Source organism: Salvelinus namaycush, unplaced genomic scaffold (genome assembly GCF_016432855.1).
Source record: "Salvelinus namaycush isolate Seneca unplaced genomic scaffold, SaNama_1.0 Scaffold754, whole genome shotgun sequence".
Lineage (NCBI taxonomy): Eukaryota > Metazoa > Chordata > Actinopteri > Salmoniformes > Salmonidae > Salvelinus > Salvelinus namaycush.
In genome coordinates this window covers 72,501-91,529 of record NW_024061480.1, presented here as the reverse complement: position 1 = coordinate 91,529, position 19,029 = coordinate 72,501, and the positions used below count along the sequence as shown (strand labels likewise).

General features: G+C 48.7%; 1 protein-coding gene across 1 annotated transcript in view; it reads right to left on the bottom strand.

Annotated features, from left to right (window-relative positions):
• The window catches only part of LOC120042720 (exocyst complex component 4-like), a gene marked incomplete at both ends in the record, with an annotated part of 113,055 nt that overhangs the window by 29,699 nt on the left and 64,327 nt on the right, over positions 1-19,029 (bottom strand). The window contains one exon of the mRNA XM_038987521.1: positions 16,028-16,124. Coding sequence (XP_038843449.1) covers positions 16,028-16,124 — 97 coding nt within the window. The remainder of the gene's footprint in view (positions 1-16,027; positions 16,125-19,029) is intronic.

Sequence of the window (19,029 nt, the reverse complement as noted above, 5' to 3'; positions counted from 1 at the left end):
TATCCCCGCTCTATAGGCAGCGTCTAGATATCCTCGCTCTATAGGCAGCGTCTAGATATCCCCACTCTATAGGCAGCGTCTAGATATCCCCACTCTATAGGCAGCGTCTAGATATCCCCACTCTATAGGCAGCGTCTAGATATCCCCACTCTATAGGCAGCGTCTAGATATCCCCACTCTATAGGCAGCGTCTAGATATCCCCGCTCTATAGGCAGCGTCTAGATATCCCCGCTCTATAGGCAGCGTCTAGATATCCCCGCTCTATAGGCAGCGTCTAGATATCCCCACTCTATAGGCAGCGTCTAGATATCCCCACTCTATAGGCAGCGTCTAGATATCCCCCTCTATAGGCAGCGTCTAGATATCCCCATTCTATAGGCAGTGTCTAGATATCCCCACTCTATAGGCAGCGTCTAGATATCCCATCCCCCTCTATAGGCAGTGTCTAGATATCCTCACTCTATAGGCAGCGTCTAGATATCCCCACTCTATAGGCAGCGTCTAGATATCCCCACTCTAGGCAGCTGGCATATCACTGGTGCTCATCTAGAAAGAGCTGCATTATGCATTCAGCTGAGTCTCAGTGAGGGAGAGTCTATGGCCAGATAATAGGTCTGTAGCCATTAGTCACTGGACTCCTCCTGCACTGCAGACAAGATAAGAGATGAGATGCAGGGAGGAGAGAGGAAGAGGAGGAGGAGAGAGGTCCAGTGGTCATTATAGTGGAAGGCGTAATGGATGGTCATTTGGTTCAGACTCTCATCACTATCTCGGTCTTCTTTCACTCTCCTCTTATTTATATCTCTCTCCCTCTTCCTCTTTAATCTACATCTTCTCCCTCACACTGCCTCCCCTCTACCCTCCCACTCTTCCTTCGTCTCTCGGTCTGTGTTAATAATGGGGAGTGTTGCGTCAGCCTGCTGACTGGGGTAGGGAGCAGTCAAGGAGGGAGGTTAGAGGTCAGGGGAAATGATGAGTGTTGTTATGAGAGGGCAGATGAGGCCTATCTGATATGTTTGAAGCCTTATTATACTGTCTCTGGCATTGGTGACACTTATAACACACGTATTAGGATGTCATCGCTATTAGCTCGATGACACTGTTGTTTAATGCTGCATTAAGGTACTGAATAACCTAAATTGCTTCGAGGGGAATTTTGTGTGTGTGTGTGTGTGTGTGTGTGTGTGTGTGTGTGTGTGTGTGTGTGTGTGTGTGTGTGTGTGTGTGTGTGTGTGTTTTTGTTTATCTATCTTTGTGGGTACCAGAAGTCCTCACAAGGACAGTAAAACAAGGAACATTTGAACAAGTGGGGACATTTTGCCAGTCCCCACAAGGAAAAATGCATGGGGTTAGGTTTAGGGTTACAATTTGGGTTAAAATTAAGGTTAGGATTAGGGGTTACGGTTAGGTTTAGGTATAGGTATAGTTTTAGGGTTAGGGGTTACGGTTAGGTTAGGTTTAGGTATAGGTATAGTTTTAGGGTTAGGGGTTAAGGTTAGGTTTAGGTATAGGTATAGTTTTAGGGTTAGGGGTTACGGTTAGGTTTATGTATAGTTTTAGGGGTTAAAGTTAGGTTTAGATTTAGGGAAAATAGGATTTTGGATGGGAATCTTTTATTTTGTCCCCATAAGGATAGCAATACAAAAGTGTGTGTGTGTGTGTGTGTGTGTGTGTGTGTGTGTGTGTGTGTGTGTGTGTGTGTGTGTGTGTGTGTAGGGCTACAGTCCAGGTCTACAGGGTAAGGTAGGTAGGGAAGTAGGTAGGTAGGGAGGGGGAGGAGAAAGAAAGTGAAACATTGGATTTCTCTACTTCTATGTGAATTGGCCTCTTCCATTCAGTCCTAGTGAGGCTCTATAATAATGCTGCTAACAAGCTAGTTGATGGGTTTCTTTAGTATCCTCATAGCAACACGTTGGCTTTAGAAGATATTGGGCTTAATTCAACTCCCATCTTATTCTCCCTGTGATAAAAATATGACTCGGTGGATCCGCAGACAAAGGAGAATATACACACACACACAAAGCGGGTCACACAGTGCCAATCAAACACACATCACGCCAAATTAAATCCCATTCAAATACACCCAATCAGAGACAGGGACGGGGATGGGGGGGGCATTAGAGTTTCAGTGTGAACATCTGTGTAATCCTGACCCAGTCACCTGGCCATGCTTCAAAGGGATGTGTGTGTGGTTGTGTGTTCTGTTGGCACAATGACACACACTAATCTGCTCAAGCTGTTCCCCACGTGACCCAAACCAGGGTACAACCTTAGGGACTTTAGAAACAGACTTCAGAAGAGACTGACTGCTGAGCTTCCGAGCAGTCCAACAAAACAGAACCTCAAAGCCCACAGTGACTATTGTTCAGGTGATTACTGTGTCTGTAGGACTGTCGGTTGGCCGGGCAACGGGGTTTGTCACAATTATGGGATGGATGAAAACAAGGTGAATTCCTACAGCTTCTAAAGAAAAAAGACAAAGAGTACAGTTGAATCATCTGAACTCTAAAACTAACACAATCCCTGCAGCTTGAAAGTGTGTGTGTGTGTGTGTGTGTGTGTGTGTGTGTGTGTGTGTGTGTGTGTGTGTGTGTGTGTGTGTGTGTGTGTGTGTGTGTGTGTGAGCACGTGCATGCACACTAGAGACCACTCTGCCAACACTATGTGACATTAGCAGTTTCTCAAACCCACACTGAAAGAAAAAAAGTGAGACTTTTGCAGCTCGGCAACAAACAGTTCCAGTCAGTCATGTTGAACGCGTCACACAGAGGGCATGTAAGAGATGAGAGAAGATGTATAGACCACTTAAGCACGGGGGACAGGTAGATTCCCCTCACATTCATTCATACCGCGCTAACGCCCTGCGCTGCAGAGATGCTAACACCCAAAACAAACGGCCTCTCTTTCTCCCCCTCCCTCTCCCTCTCCCTCGTTCAGTCTCCTCTCCAACCTTTTCTGTGGAAAATCCTCCTCTCTTCTCTCCGGATCCATAATTCACAGCTATGCTCCCTGGATTTATTGGGCGAAGAAAGGTGGGAGGAAAAGAAAGAAGTCTGGGTGGTGGAGAGGTGTCTGGGTGGTGGAGAGGTGTCTGGGTGGTGGAGAGGTGCCTGGGTGGTGGAGAGGTGTCTGGGTGGTGGAGAGGTGCCTGGGTGGTGGAGAGGTGCCTGGGTGGTGGAGAGGTGCCTGGGTGGTGGAGAGGTGCCTGGGTGGTGGAGAGGTGCCTGGGTGGTGGAGAGGTGCCTGGGTGGTGGAGAGGTGCCTGGGTGGTGGAGAGGTGCCTGGGTGGTGGAGAGGTGTCTGGGTGGTGGAGAGGTGTCTGGGTGGTGGAGAGGTGTCTGGGTGGTGGAGAGGTGTCTGGGTGGTGGAGAGGTGTCTGGGTGGTGGAGAGGTGTCTGGGTGGTGGAGAGGTGTCTGGGCGGTGGAGAGGTGTCTGGGCGGTGGAGAGGTGTCTGGGCGGTGGAGAGGTGTCTGGGCGGTGGAGAGGTGTCTGGGTGGTGGAGAGGTGTCTGGGTGGTGGAGAGGTGTCTGGGCGGTGGAGAGGTGTCTGGGTGGTGGAGAGGTGTCTGGGTGGTGGAGAGGTGTCTGGGTGGTGGAGAGGTGTCTGGGCGGTGGAGAGGTGTCTGGGCGGTGGAGAGGTGTCTGGGCGGTGGAGAGGTGTCTGGGTGGTGGAGAGGTGTCTGGGTGGTGGAGAGGTGTCTGGGTGCATGATGGTGTGCGCTGCCTGTAACTTACTGGGTTAAAGACCAAAGCTGAATGTTAATACACTCTGTCTGTACACTATGACAAGGCTAGATTAAAACAGCATCATTGTGGAGCTGCAGAGCTCCACACAAGGCAGATGGAGGATTTCTACAGTATGGTATCAACGTTGAGTGGACATACAGAGCAGGATTCAGAAACAAACTGATAGAGAAGAATTGAACTAAAACAAGGCAGGTAGCATAAGAGTCAGACTCCGGATTCACAGGACCTGGATGTGTCTCAAATGGCACCTCGTTCCCTATGTAGTGCACTAGATTTGACCAGGGTCCATAGGGTGCCATTTGGGATGCACACACTGTTTTGATACTTTAATCAATCAATCAACTGCAATTATAATGCCCTTTTTATATCAGCCGATGTAATAAAGTGCTTATACAGAAACCCAGCCAAAACTCCAAACAACAAGCAATGTAGATGTAGAAGCACGGTGGCTAGGAAAAACTCCCTAGAAAGGCAGGAATCTAGGAAGAAACCTAGAGAGGAACCAGGCTCTGGGGGGTGGCCAGTCCTCTTCTGGCTGTGCCGGGTGGAGATTATAACAGTACATGTCCAAGATGTTCAAACGTTCATAGATGACCAGCAGGGTCAAATAATAATCATCACAGTGGTTGTAGAGGGTGTAACAGGTCAGCACCTCTGGAGTAATTGTCAGTTGGCTTTTCACAGCCGAGCATTCAGAGTTAGAGACAGCAGGTGCGGTAAAGAGAGAGAGTCATAAACAGCAGGTCCGGGACAAGGTAGCACGACCGGTGAACAGGTCAGGGTTCCATAGCTGATTGTTCCCTCAATGTATCTCTCTTCATCTCTCCTCTTCTCTCTCTATTCATCTCTCTTATTCTCCTTGCTGAAGTAGCTGCTGTACCTCCTCACTCTGGTACTGTCTCCCTCCTAGTCTCTTCCTCCTCCCTCTGTTACTGTCTCTCTCCTAGTCTCTTCCTCCTCCTCCCTCTGTTACTGTCTCTCTCCTAGTCTCTTCCTCCTCTTCCCTCTGTTACTGTCTCTCTCCTAGTCTCTTCCTCCTCTTCCCTCTGTTACTGTCTCTGTCCTAGTCTCTTCCTCCTCTTCCCTCTGTTACTGTCTCTCTCCTAGTCTCTTCCTCCTCTTCCCTCTGTTACTGTCTCTCTCCTAGTCTCTTCCTCCTCTTCCCTCTGTTATTGTCTCTCTCCTAGTCTCTTCCTCCTCTTCCCTCTGTTACTGTCTCTCTCCTAGTCTCTTCCTCCTCTTCCCTCTGTTACTGTCTCTCTCCTAGTCTCTTCCTCCTCCTCCCTCTGTTACTGTCTCTCTCCTAGTCTCTTCCTCCTCTTCCCTCTGTTATTGTCTCTCTCCTAGTCTCTTCCTCCTCTTCCCTCTGTTACTGTCTCTCTCCTAGTCTCTTCCTCTTCCCTCTGTTACTGTCGCTCTCCTAGTCTCTTCCTCTTCCCTCTGTTACTGTCGCTCTCCTAGTCTCTTCCTCTTCCCTCTGGTACTGTCTCTCTCCTAGTCTCTTCCTCCTCCCTCTGGTACTGTCTCTCTCCTAGTCTCTTCCTCCTCTTCCCTCTGTTATTGTCTCTCTCCTAGTCTCTTCCTCTTCCCTCTGGTACTGTCTCTCTCCTAGTCTCTTCCTCCTCCCTCTGTTATTGTCTCTCTCCTAGTCTCTTCCTCTTCCCTCTGGTACTGTCTCTCTCCTAGTCTCTTCCTCCTCCCTCTGGTACTGTCTCTCTCCAAGTCTCTTCCTCCTCTTCCCTCTGTTATTGTCTCTCTCCTAGTCTCTTCCTCTTCCCTCTGTTACTGTCTTTCTCCTAGTCTCTTCCTCCTCTTCCCTCTGTTATTGTCTCTCTCCTAGTCTCTTCCTCTTCCCTCTGGTACTGTCTCTCTCCTAGTCTCTTCCTCCTCCTCCCTCTGTTATTGTCTCTCTCCTAGCCTCTTCCTCCTCCTCCCTCTGTTATTGTCTCTCTCCTAGTCTCTTCCTCTTCCCTCTGTTACTGTCGCTCTCCTAGTCTCTTCCTCTTCCCTCTGTTACTGTCGCTCTCCTAGTCTCTTCCTCCTCTTCCCTCTGTTATTGTCTCTCTCCTTGTCTCTTCCTCTTCCCGCTGGTACTGTCTCTCTCCTAGTCTCTTCCTCCTCCTCCCTCTGTTATTGTCTCTCTCCTAGTCTCTTCCTCTTCCCTCTGTTACTGTCTCTCTCCTCGTCTCTTCCTCCTCCCTCTGTTACTGTCTCTCTCCTAGTCTCTTCCTCTTCCCTCTGTTACTGTCTCTCTCCTAGTCTTTTCCTCCTCTTCCCTCTGGTACTGTCTCTCTCCTAGTCGCTTCCTCCTCCCTCTGTTACTGTCTCTCTCCTAGTCTTTTCCTCCTCCTCCCTCTGGTACTGTCTCTCTCCTAGTCTCTTCCTCTTCCCTCTGTTACTGTCTCTCTCCTAGTCTTTTCCTCCTCCCTCTGTTACTGTCTCTCTCCTAGTCTCTTCCTCCTCCCTCTGTTACTGTCTCTCTCCTAGTCTTTTCCTCCTCCTCCCTCTGGTACTGTCTCTCTCCTAGTCTCTTCCTCTTCCCTCTGTTACTGTCTCTCTCCTAGTCTTTTCCTCCTCCCTCTGTTACTGTCTCTCTCCTAGTCGCTTCCTCCTCCCTCTGTTACTGTCTCTCTCCTAGTCTTTTCCTCCTCCTCCCTCTGTTACTGTCTCTCTCCTAGTCTCTTCCTCTTCCCTCTGTTACTGTCTCTCTCCTAGTCTCTTCCTCCTCCCTCTGTTACTGTCTCTCTCCTAGTCTCTTCCTCCTCCCTCTGTTACTGTCTCTCTCCTAGTCTTTTCCTCCTCCTCCCTCTGGTACTGTCTCTCTCCTAGTCTCTTTATCCTCCCTCTTCCCTCTGTTTCATCTCTTCTACCTGTTGTTGTCGTTGTGGCAGCAGAGAGAGCTGTCTATCCCAGGGCTGAGGGTAAGTGACAGTGTAAGTGACTGAACAACTAACTGACTGACTGATTGACCAGTTACCCCTGACAGAGGACACAGTTCAATCTAGTAGGTCTTCTACCACTAGGCTTTCCCCTGACGCTCTCTCTCTTGTTCTCAAACATGGTTATATGAGATTTGAACCCTCCTGAGGACCTAGGGTCACAACCTGAGGACCTCATTCCAAACAGCCCAGCCATTCATTGGGAGGTTACATTGTGAGGTAGCTTGCCATGTCATATCTTAAGGACTAGGGCGTGAAGCTGATTGAAGTGTACAGTAACTGACCTTGTTATCATGACCCATCCAAAAATACCTACAGTACAGAGTACACAGCCAATTCCCCCCTGGCCACCGGTGTCACCCTCTTTCAGAGTCACGGTGAGATTTCTAAGATCACCAAAACATTTCTTAAGGAGAACTATTGTTGGAAGAAAAATATAGAAGTTCTGAACTTGTTTCTCTTTCAAACTTTTAGACTTTCATCTGGGAGTTTTTGGACCAAATATCAGGTTAGAGATCCAGAGAGTAGGAGTTCTGGTAACTGTCCAGGGTTGACCCAGTGTACCGGCTCAACACAGCATGGTACCTGTCCAGGGTCGACCCAGTGTACCGGCTCAACGCAGCATGGTAACTGTCCAGGGTCGACCCAGTGTACCGGCTCAACGCAGCATGGTACCTGTCCAGGGTCGACCCAGTGTACCGGCTCAACGCAGCATGGTACCTGTCCAGGGTCGACCCAGTGTACCGGCTCAACTGCTTTGTAATAAAGCAAGAAATTGATACCTTGTGTTTGGAAGTAAAAGGGGAGCGAGACAAGAGGGAACAAAAATGTAAATAGTGTCTGTTGTGTAACTCCGCCCGGCAACTAGAAATCAATATGTATTGTGTAACTACGAACCTCCAATTTCATAGAGGTGCGTTAGGGACTAGATTGATGTAGCATAGAGGTGGGTTAGGGACTAGATTGATGCAGCATAGAGGTGGGTTAGGGACTAGATTGATGCAGCATAGAGGTGGGTTAGGGACTAGATTGATGCAGCATAGAGGTGGGTTAGGGACTAGATTGATGCAGCATAGAGGTGGGTTAGGGACTAGATTGATGTAGCATAGAGGTGGGTTAGGGACTGGATTGATGTAGCATAGAGGTGGGTTAGGGACTAGATTGATGCAGCATAGAGGTGGGTTAGGGACTAGATTGATGTAGCATAGAGGTGGGTTAGGGACTAGATTGATGTACTATAGAGGTGGGTTAGGGACTAGATTGATATGGCATAGAGGTGGGTTAGGGACTAGATTGATGTAGCATAGAGGTGGGTTAGGGACTAGATTGATGTAGCATAGAGGTGGGTTAGGGACTAGATTGATGCAGCATAGAGGTGGGTTAGGGACTAGATTGATGCAGCATAGAGGTGGGTTAGGGACTAGATTGATGTAGCATAGAGGTGGGTTAGGGACTAGACTGATGTAGCATAGAGGTGGGTTAGGGACTAGATTGATGCAGCGTAGAGGTGGGTTGGGGACTGATGCAGCATAGAGGTGGGTTGGGGACTAGATTGATGCAGCGTAGAGGTGGGTTAGGGACTGATGCAGCATAGAGGTGGTTAGGGACTGGATTGATGCAGCATAGAGATGGGTTAGCGATTAGATTGAGACTAATGCAGCATAGAGATGTGTTAGGGACTGATGCAGCACAGAGGTGGGTTAGGGACTGATGCAGCACAGAGGTGGGTTAGGGACTGGATTGATGCAGCATAGAGGTGGGTTAGGGACTAGATTGAGACTGATGCAGCATAGAGATGTGTTAGGGACTGATGCAGCATAGAGGTGGGTTAGGGACTGATGCAGCACAGAGGTGGATTAGGGACTGATGCAGCATAGAGGTGGGTTAGGGACTGATGCAGCATAGAGGTGGATTAGGGCCTGATGCAGCATAGAGGTGGGTTAGGGACTGATGCAGCATAGAGGTGGGTTAGGGACTGATGCAGCATAGAGGTGGTTAGGGACTGATGCAGCATAGAGGTGGATTAGGGCCTGATGCAGCATAGAGGTGGGTTAGGGACTGATGCAGCATAGAGGTGGGTTAGGGACTGATGCAGCATAGAGGTGGGTTAGGGCCTGATGCAGCATAGAGGTGGGTTAGGGACTGAGATGGATGCAGCATAGAGGTGGGTTAGGGACTGAGACTGATGCAGTATAGAGGTGGGTTAGGGACTGATGCAGTATAGAGGTGGGTTAGGGACTGATGCAGTATAGAGGTGGTTAGGGACTGATGCAGTATAGAGGTGGTTAGGGACTGATGCAGTATAGAGGTGGTTAGGGACTGATGCAGCATAGAGGTGGGTTAGGGACTGATGCAGCATAGAGGTGGTTAGGGACTGATGCAGTATAGAGATGGGTTAGGGACTGATGCAGCATAGAGGTGGGTTGGGGACTGATGCAGCATAGAGGTGGGTTGGGGACTGATGCAGCATAGAGGTGGGTTAGGGACTGATGCAGTATATAGGTGGGTTGGGGACTGATGCAGTATATAGGTGGGTTGGGGACTGATGCAGCATAGAGGTGGTTAGGGACTGATGCAGCATAGAGGTGGGTTGGGGACTGATGCAGTATATAGGTGGGTTGGGGACTGATGCAGCATAGATGTGGTTAGGGACTGATGCAGCATAGATGTGGTTAGGGACTGATGCAGTATAGAGGTGGATTAGGGCCTGATGCAGCATAGAGGTGGGTTGGGGACTGATGCAGCATAGAGGTGGTTAGGGACTGATGCAGCATAGAGGTGGATTAGGGACTAGATTGATGCAGCACAGAGGTGGGTTGGGGACTGATGCAGCATAGAGGTGGGTTGGGGACTGATGCAGCATAGAGGTGGTTGGGGACTGATGCAGCATAGATGTGGTTAGGGACTAGATTGATGCAGCACAGAGGTGGGTTGGGGACTGATGCAGCATAGAGGTGGGTTGGGGACTGATGCAGCATAGAGGTGGTTGGGGACTGATGCAGCATAGATGTGGTTAGGGACTAGATTGATGCAGCACAGAGGTGGGTTGGGGACTGATGCAGCATAGAGGTGGGTTGGGGACTGATGCAGCATAGAGGTGGTTGGGGACTGATGCAGCATAGAGGTGGGTTGGGGACTGATGCAGCATAGAGGTGGTTGGGGACTGATGCAGCATAGAGGTGGGTTAGGGACTGATGTAGCATAGAGGTGGGTTAGGGACTGATGCAGCATAGAGGTGGTTGGGGACTGATGCAGCATAGAGATGGGTTGGGGACTGATGCAGCATAGAGGTGGGTTAGGGACTGGATTGATGCAGCATAGAGGTGGGTTAGGGACTGATGTAGCATAGAGGTGGGTTAGGGACTGATGCAGCATAGAGGTGGTTGGGGACTGATGCAGCATAGAGGTGGTTGGGGACTGATGCAGCATAGAGGTGGGTTAGGGACTGGATTGATGCAGCATAGAGGTGGGTTAGGGACTGGATTGATGCAGCATAGAGGTGGGTTAGGGACTGGATTGATGCAGCATAGAGGTGGGTTAGGGACTAGATAGAGACTGATGCACCATAGAGGTGGGTTAGGGACTGACTGATGTAGCACAGAGGTGGGTTAGGGACTGGTCTGATACTGATACAGATAGGGGACGTGGGTAGAAGATGAGAGAGGGGAAAGACTGACTGTTGGTGGGCCAAAAGAGACAGCCACAGTTTGGATGCCTCAGTGATAATTCCTCTACACTGCTCTGTCATCTTCACATTTACACAGCAGCCCTACAACCAACCCTTATCCACTGAAGACGGGCAGCTGCTCAAACACAGGACACACAGACAGACACACCAGTGCCAGGGCTCATCATCCGCGGGCAGAGAGGATGGTGGAGAGGGAGAGATTAGGGAGCGGGCGCCGAGTCGTCCCTTTTCAAAATGCCAATGCCGGTCAGGGCACAGGGTTTAAATACCACTTAAATGTCAGCAGGAAACCCCCACAAGTCAAACTAAATTACCTCCTACCTGCACCAACTCCCCTTCTGCACCCGCTGCACTCGGTGTGTGTGTGTGTGTGTGTGTGTGTGTGTGTGTGTGTGTGTGTGTGTGTGTGTGTGTGTGTGTGTGTGTGTGTGTGTGTGTGTGTGTGTGTGTGTGTGTGTGTGTGTGTGTCTGGAAGAATTGCCTGCATGTTGGCACAGAACAAACAAAACAACACACACTATGACTGCTGCTGCAGTCTAGCTCCTCTTTCAGCCTGATCGATGTTCTGTAGCTCACACACAGCCGTTTACTATGGAGCTCCAAACACCCCCCATTAAATGAAAACACACAGCCCTTTATAAAACTTCCCCATCGATCCTTCCGCTGACAATTGATACTTAGAAAAACACTTTCTCTCCCCCCTGCACCAATACACAGCAGATAGGAACAGGAGTCAGTATATTTAGCTAGTGTATACCAGTGATATACAAGTTGTTTGTATAGAAAAGCAGAGAGCTATACAGTGTATTGATCCATATAGCCTTAAGGGCTAGACCACCCTATAACAGTATCCATATACATATCACAGTCACAGAGGCCTGGACATATACTATAGCACAATCAATTCACACAACCAATTCTCCAGTCACTCTTTTACAATGCCCAGCCCTGCTATCAACCACAAATTACACCTACGCTACAGTATTGATCAACACACACACACACACACACACACACGGGTCCAAACAGTTGGACCCGTTCCGAAATGGACCTGGGGCTTTCCCACCCGGACCCGATTTGCATTAAAAAAATGTTTTTAAGTAGACACCTGTTCCAAATGGACCAGATGACAACTAGACCCATTCCGTATAAATCTGGTCAGATCTAGAGTCGGTCCAATCTGAGTGAGGGAAGCAGCAGAGAATAAAACGTTTTAAGCTACTTTATTAACCGGAGCTGATAAAGTGCAAGAGGGAGATCGGCTCCTCCCCCGTCTTCTAGAGCGGAGCCTTACTGTGAGTGAGTGACACGGGGAGGAGGGAACCAACCAAGCCGACTCGTGCTATAGTGGACAAATAGCTGCCATAGCTAGGTTATTTATTATCAAATATGATAACATAGTACCTGTCTTGACTACATCAAAACGGGAAAAGCTAGTTAAGCTAGCTAACGTTAGCTAGCTAGGCTAACTGAAGCTGCAGTGAATGAGCATTCAAATCCTACTGTTACAAATAACAACACCACCCTGCAGAATATTAAGTAGCAGCCTACCTGTTGGCTCTTGGATGTGGTTCCCCTTTAATTCCCTTTAATCATTCCCCTTTAACTTTTAATTATGTCATTTTAATTCCAGCCTCCTGATTGGCCAACAACAACAACCGCCACGCTCCACTCTCGTGAAAAGCAAGAGCAGCAGCATGAACGATAAAATGTCTCTCTCCTGCAGCAGTTGCTTTCGGATCTGTACGGGTCCTTCTGGACACAAGTCAGTTTAAATGACAATCATATCAGAGACGTGACATTATTTAGGATTCTGGATCCGGACCCGCTCGAGTCCTGTATCGGGTCTCGGGTGTACAGTCGTGGCCAAAAGTTTTGAGAATGACACAAATATACATTTTCACAAAGTCTGCTGCCTCAGTGTCTTTAGATATTTTTGTCAGATGTTACTATAGAATACTGAAGTATAATTACAAGCATTTCATAAGTGTCAAATATCGATGTTTTGTTCCCCGAGCCACTTAGTTTTGCCTTATGGCAAGGTGCTCCATCATGCTGGAAAAGGCATTGTTCGTCACCAAACTGTTCCTGGATGGTTGGGAGAAGTTGCTCTCGGAGGATGTGTTGGTACCATTCTTTATTCATGGCTGTGTTCTTAGGCAAAATTGTGAGTGAGCTCACTCCCTTGGCTGAGAAGCAACCCCCACACATGAATGGTTTCAGGATGCTTTACTGTTGGCATGACACAGGACTGATGGTAGAGCTCACCTTGTCTTCTCCGGACAAGCTTTCTTCTGGATGCCCCAAACAATCGGAAATGGGATTCATCAGAGGAAATGACTTTACCCCAGTCCTCAGCAGTCCAATCCCTGTACCTTTTGCAGAATATCAGTCTGTCCCTGATGTTTTTCCTGGAGAGAAGTGGCTTCTTTGCTGCCCTTCTTGACACCAGGCCATCCTCCAAAAGTATTCGCCTCACTGTGCGTGCAGATGCACTCACACCTGCCTGCTGCCATTCCTGAGCAAGCTCTGTACTGGTGGTGCCCCGATCCCGCAGCTGAATCAACTTTAGGAGATGGTCCTGGCGCATGCTGGACTTTCTTGGCGGCCCTGAAGCCTTCTTCACAACAATTGAACCGCTCTCCTTGAAGTTCTTGATGATCCGATAAATGGTTGATTTAGGTGCAATCTTACTGGCAGCAATATCCTTGCCTGTGAAGCCCTTTTTGTGCAAAGCAATGATGACGGCACGTCAACCATGGTTGACAGAGGAAGAACAATGATTCCAAGCACCACCGTCCTTTTGAAGCTTCCAGTCTGTTATTCGAACTCAATCAGCATGACAGAGTGATCTCCAGCCTTGTCCTCGTCAACACTCACACCTGTGTTAACGAGAGAATCACTGACATGATGTCAGCTGGTCCTTTTGTGGCAGGGCTGAAATGCAGTGGAAATGTTTTGGGGGGATTCAGTTCATTTGCATGGCAAAGAGGGACTTTGCAATTCATTGCAATTCATCTGATCACTCTTTATAACATTCATATATAGCATTCATATATAACATTTATAACATGGAGTATATGCAAATTGCCATCATACAAACTGAGGCAGCAGACTTTCTGAAAATGTATATTTGTGTCATTCTCAACTTTTGGCCACAACTGTACAGTTGAAGTCGGAAGTTTACATACACCTTAGCCAAATACATTTAAACTCAGTTTTTCACAATTCCTGACATTTAATCCTAGTAAAAATTCCTTGTCTTAGGTCAGTTAGGATCACCACTTTATTTTAAGAATGTGAAATGTCAGAATAATAGTAGAGAGAATGATTTATTTCATCTTTTATTTCTTTCATCACATTCCCAGTGGGTCAGAAGTTTACATACACTCAATTAGCATTTGGTAGCATTACCAATTACGTGTATCATGCACAAAGTAGAGGTCTTAACCGACTTGCCAAAACTATAGTTTGTAAACAAGAAATTTGTTGACTGGTTGAAAAACGAGTTTTAATGACTCCAACCCAAGTGTATGTAAACTTCCGACTTCAACTGTAAGTGGTTCCGTGAAGACCTGTATTCCACACACACACTATTACCCCCCCCCATCCCCCTCACCACCCGCCCCATCCCCCTCACTACTCCCCCCATCCCCCTCACCACTACACTCCATTTATTTCCTATGCAGTGTTACTCACTTACCTGTTATGTGAGTTGCTATTAAAAACAGCCATAAGCTGTATCAGTGGGTATTAAAGTGGCTTCTATCAAAGGTGCCAGGGCTGGGTCTCTACACAGACATTAGAAAGCCATCTGCCAGTGAGTAGTGACACAGCTCTGTTGGCACTGCCAGTTCAGAGGGGCACACACACACACGTGCACTCACGCACAGGGCGAGAGAGAGGGAGAGAGAGAGGGAGAGAGAGAGAGTGAGAGAGAGTGAGAGAGAGAGAGAGCGAGAGAGAGAGCGAGAGAGAGAGCGAGAGCGAGAGAGAGCGAGAGCGAGAGCGAGAGCGAGAGAGAGAGAGAGAGAGAGAGAGATGATTTAGTGGGATTGATTTGATCCATTACTGACAACAAGGGAACGGCAGCAGCCACTCACTGTTAAGTATCTCTACACAGACCTTCCACAGCCCCTACCCAGCCCTTCCACAGCCCCTACCCAGCCCTTCCACAGCCCCTACCCAGCCCTTCCACAGCCCCTACCCAGCCCTTCCACAGCCCCTACCCAGACCTTCCACAGCCCCTACCCAGCCCTTCCACAGCCCCTACCCAGCCCTTCCACAGCCCCTACCCAGCCCTTCCACAGCCCACACCCAGCCCTTCCACAGCCCCTACCCAGACCTTCCACAGCCCCTACCCAGACCTTCCACAGCCCCTACCCAGACCTTCCACAGCCCCTACCCAGGCCTTCCACAGCCCCTACCCAGGCCTTCCACAGCCCCTACCCAGACCTTCCACAGCCCCTACCCAGACCTTCCACAGCCCCTACCCAGACCTTCCACAGCCCCTACCCAGCCCTTCCACAGCCCCTACCCAGACCTTCCACAGACCATACCACAGACCTTCCACAGCCTCTACCCAGACCTTCCACAGCCCCTACCCAGACCTTCCACAGACCATACCACAGACCCTACCCGGGGCGTCTGTCTCAATGAGATAGGGTGTAGTTCACTTCTGTACGAGGAAAGGACATTTGCGTTCAACAATGGGGCACACACACACACACACACAGTAGCCCTACAGTACAGTACAGCACCAACTGGCTCCAAGTCTAAGTAAGGGGAAATATTACAGTTTAATGGAAGCCCTGGTGATTCATCACTGCAAGGAAGGTCAATCTAATTAGGCTGTTTGAAAATTGGATTTCCACAAGTCTTTGGGGACACTGTGTTATATACAGTACAGTACACTGTCACTGTAGGCAATACTAATCACTGCGGTAGATTACATTACATTCTGGAATATTGCTAAGCATAAATATTAAAAACCACAAATATCAGAAAAGAAGCACAGCGAAAATGTAGGCCTATCATTTGGATTATGACCATTTAAAAAAAAACGTAAATATCAGATAGGAAGCACACTCAAAATGTAGGCTATCATCTCCCTTATTGTGGGGGTTTGGGGGAGATGGACTATCCATCTATGAAAGCGGTAGAGTATAATCAATGGGAGGATTACTAAAAGGATGTAATGGATATAATCTAATTGGTAGCCATTCTACTGGTTTAGAGTCATGCTCCAGTCTGAGTGCTGCCCATGGTTTGGATCATGGATGTCCCCTCACATTGACTATACATAGTGGACCAGACCAATGATCTTATAAGACATTGAAAGGGAAAATGTAATGTGGATTGGACTAAACTAAAGGCTTTTAGGGAAAATTACGTCAAAAGGAATCAACATGAACAGCGTAGGGAAGTAGTTGCTGTCTGAGGGAAGATCTGTCTTGTTCTCTGTGACTGGTATGATGGAAGGCCATTGTCTCCCCTCTAGTGCCCTTCAGTGCATATTGACCATGGCCACATATTATTAAATCAGTGTGTGTGTGTGTGTGTGTGTGTGTGTGTGTGTGTGTGTGTGTGTGTGTGTGTGTGTGTGTGTGTGTGTGTGTGTGTGTGTGTGTGTGTGTGGTTAGTAAGTCCTACCTGAGGAGAGGCTGGAAGATCACTGTGATGTTCCTGGCTCCAGGTTTACACACAAACTTCATCTCTCCTCCTTCGATCAGGTTATCATCTGCACCACCTGGAATGAGAGGAGGGAAACAGAGAAAGACTGAGACAAAGAGACAGACAGAAGGAGTAACACAGTCCTTTAACGTGGTGAGTAAACAGAGTCCTCCATCAAGGTCAACACAGACGCGATCAATCGTCAGATTCACCCAAAGCATCCCCATTGAGAGTATATTAGACCTAGTTAAAATCTATTCAAAATGGCCGCCACATGTTGCTAAAATACAATGTTTCTACAGGTCCCCGTGTGGGGTTATCAGGCAAAGAATAAAGCCATCATCTTCCATTATTAAGACATCATCCTATCAGCAGTCAGCACAGCCAGACTCAGACACTCACTGGACCCTTCCAACGACTCCCACATCCATGCCCCTGTGCTAGTGGGGGCATGGGTGAACCCCTCGGTGAACCCCTCAGCTAACAGGGTTAATCAGAAAATCATTGGTGTGTAACTCACTCCGACCTGGGGGTGGCGTGAGAGGGTTGGCGAGAGAGGGTGGGCGAGAGAGGATGGGTGAGAGGGGGGGGGGGGGGGGGGGGCGAGAGAGGTTGGGTGAGAGGGGGGGAGTGGGTGAGAGGGGGGGGGGGCGAGAGAGGTTGGGTGAGAGGGGGAGGACGAGAGAGGGTGGGTGAGAGGGGGGGCGAGAGAGGGTGGGCGAGAGAGGGTGGGTGAGAGGGAGAGGGCGAGAGAGGGTGGGTGGGTGAGATGGGGGGCGAGAGAGGGTGGGTGAGATGGGGGGGTGAGAGAGGTTGGGCGAGGGGGGGTTAAAGGGGGCCGATCAAGCATCAACTACACCACAGATCCTCATTACGTCCAGTCAACCTGAAGTAGTCAATATAATTGACATAGAAGGAATTGCGGACCATTGTCGATAAAAAAACAAAGTCGTCAAACGGTGTCCCATGCAGGCCCCGGTGGATCGATGAATATAAATAACGGAGAGGTGAGGATCGACAGTGGCGTTGCTCCCCCTCCCCCACAGTGCACAGGGACACTGTTATTCATTAAAATTTCACACATCGCTTTTTAACCACTGGAGAGGGTTGTCAGTTGTCTTTCAGCTTTGGCTTGACAGTATTTTATCTGTCCCTCGCAGCGCAGTGGCTTGGAGTCTAGAGGACACTGGTTAATAGTGGATTCTCGTGGCTAGCATTCTGAACAGTTTCCCCCATTGCTTCTAACTGGGATGTGCTTTAACATAAACACTGTACTTGGTGTGGTGCTGCACATTCCAGAGATACATTGGGCTGATATAATCATGGATATGGTGTCTGGGAGTTTGTTGGCGTGTGTGTGTGCGTTTTGCGTGCGTGCTTGTGTGGTGTGTGTATCTGTGTCTTACAATGGAGGGTGATATCAGTTTCAATTGGTATTTCAATCTAAACTAGACCTCTGAGTCTATATTACAACAGACAGACAACGCCCACTGATGGTGTTGAAGCCAGTCTCCAGTCAGTTTTACCTGCATTGATGGTGTTGAAGCCAGTCTCCAGTCAGCTTTACCTGCATTGATGGTGTTGAAGCCAGTCTCCAGTCAGTTTTACCTGCATTGATGGTGTTGAAGCCAGTCTCCAGTCAGCTTTACCTGCATTGATGGTGTTGAAGCCAGTCTCCAGTCAGCTTTACCTGCATTGATGGTGTTGAAGCCAGTCTCCAGTCAGCTTTACCTGCATTGATGGTGTTGAAGCCAGTCTTCAGTCAGCTTTACCTGCATTGATGGTGTTGAAGCCAGTCTCCAGTCAGCTTTACCTGTATTGATGGTGTTGAAGCCAGTCTCCAGTCAGCTTTACCTGCATTGATGGTGTTGAAGCCAGTCTCCAGTCAGCTTTACCTGCATTGATGGTGTTGAAGCCAGTCTCCAGTCAGCTTTACCTGTATTGATGGTGTTGAAGCCAGTCTCCAGTCAGCTTTACCTGCATTGATGGTGTTGAAGCCAGTCTCCAGTCAGCTTTACCTGCATTGATGGTGTTGAAGCCAGTCTCCAGTCAGCTTTACCTGCATTGATGGTGTTGAAGCCAGTCTCCAGTCAGCTTTACCTGTATTGATGGTGATGAAGCCAGTCTCCAGTCAGCTTTACCTGTATTGATGGTGTTGAAGCCAGTCTCCAGTCAGCTTTACCTGCATTGATGGTGTTGAAGCCAGTCTCCAGTCAGCTTTACCTGCATTGATGGTGTTGAAGCCAGTCTCCAGTCAGCTTTACCTGTATTGATGGTGTTGAAGCCAGTCTCCAGTCAGCTTTACCTGCATTGATGGTGTTGAAGCCAGTCTCCAGTCAGCTTTACCTGCATTGATGGTGTTGAAGCCAGTCTCCAGTCAGCTTTACCTGTATTGATGGTGTTGAAGCCAGTCTCCAGTCAGCTTTACCTGTATTGATGGTGTTGAAGCCAGTCTCCAGTCAGCTTTACCTGCATTGATGGTGTTGAAGCCAGTCTCCAGTCAGCTTTACCTGCATTGATGGTGTTGAAGCCAGTCTCCAGTCAGCTTTACCTGCATTGATGGTGTTGAAGCCAGTCTCCAGTCAGCTTTACCTGCATTGATGGTGTTGAAGCCAGTCTCCAGTCAGTTTTACCTGCATTGATGGTGTTGAAGCCAGTCTCCAGTCAGCTTTACCTGTATTGATGGTGTTGAAGCCAGTCTCCAGTCAGCTTTACCTGCATTGATGGTGTTGAAGCCAGTCTCCAGTCAGCTTTACCTGTATTGATGGTGTTGAAGCCAGTCTCCAGTCAGCTTTACCTGCATTGATGGTGTTGAAGCCAGTCTCCAGTCAGTTTTACCTGCATTGATGGTGTTGAAGCCAGTCTCCAGTCAGCTTTACCTGCATTGATGGTGTTGAAGCCAGTCTCCAGTCAGCTTTACCTGTATAACCCTGCATTCAAATGTACATCATAACATTGTTCCCTCAGCCTCCTGACTCTCT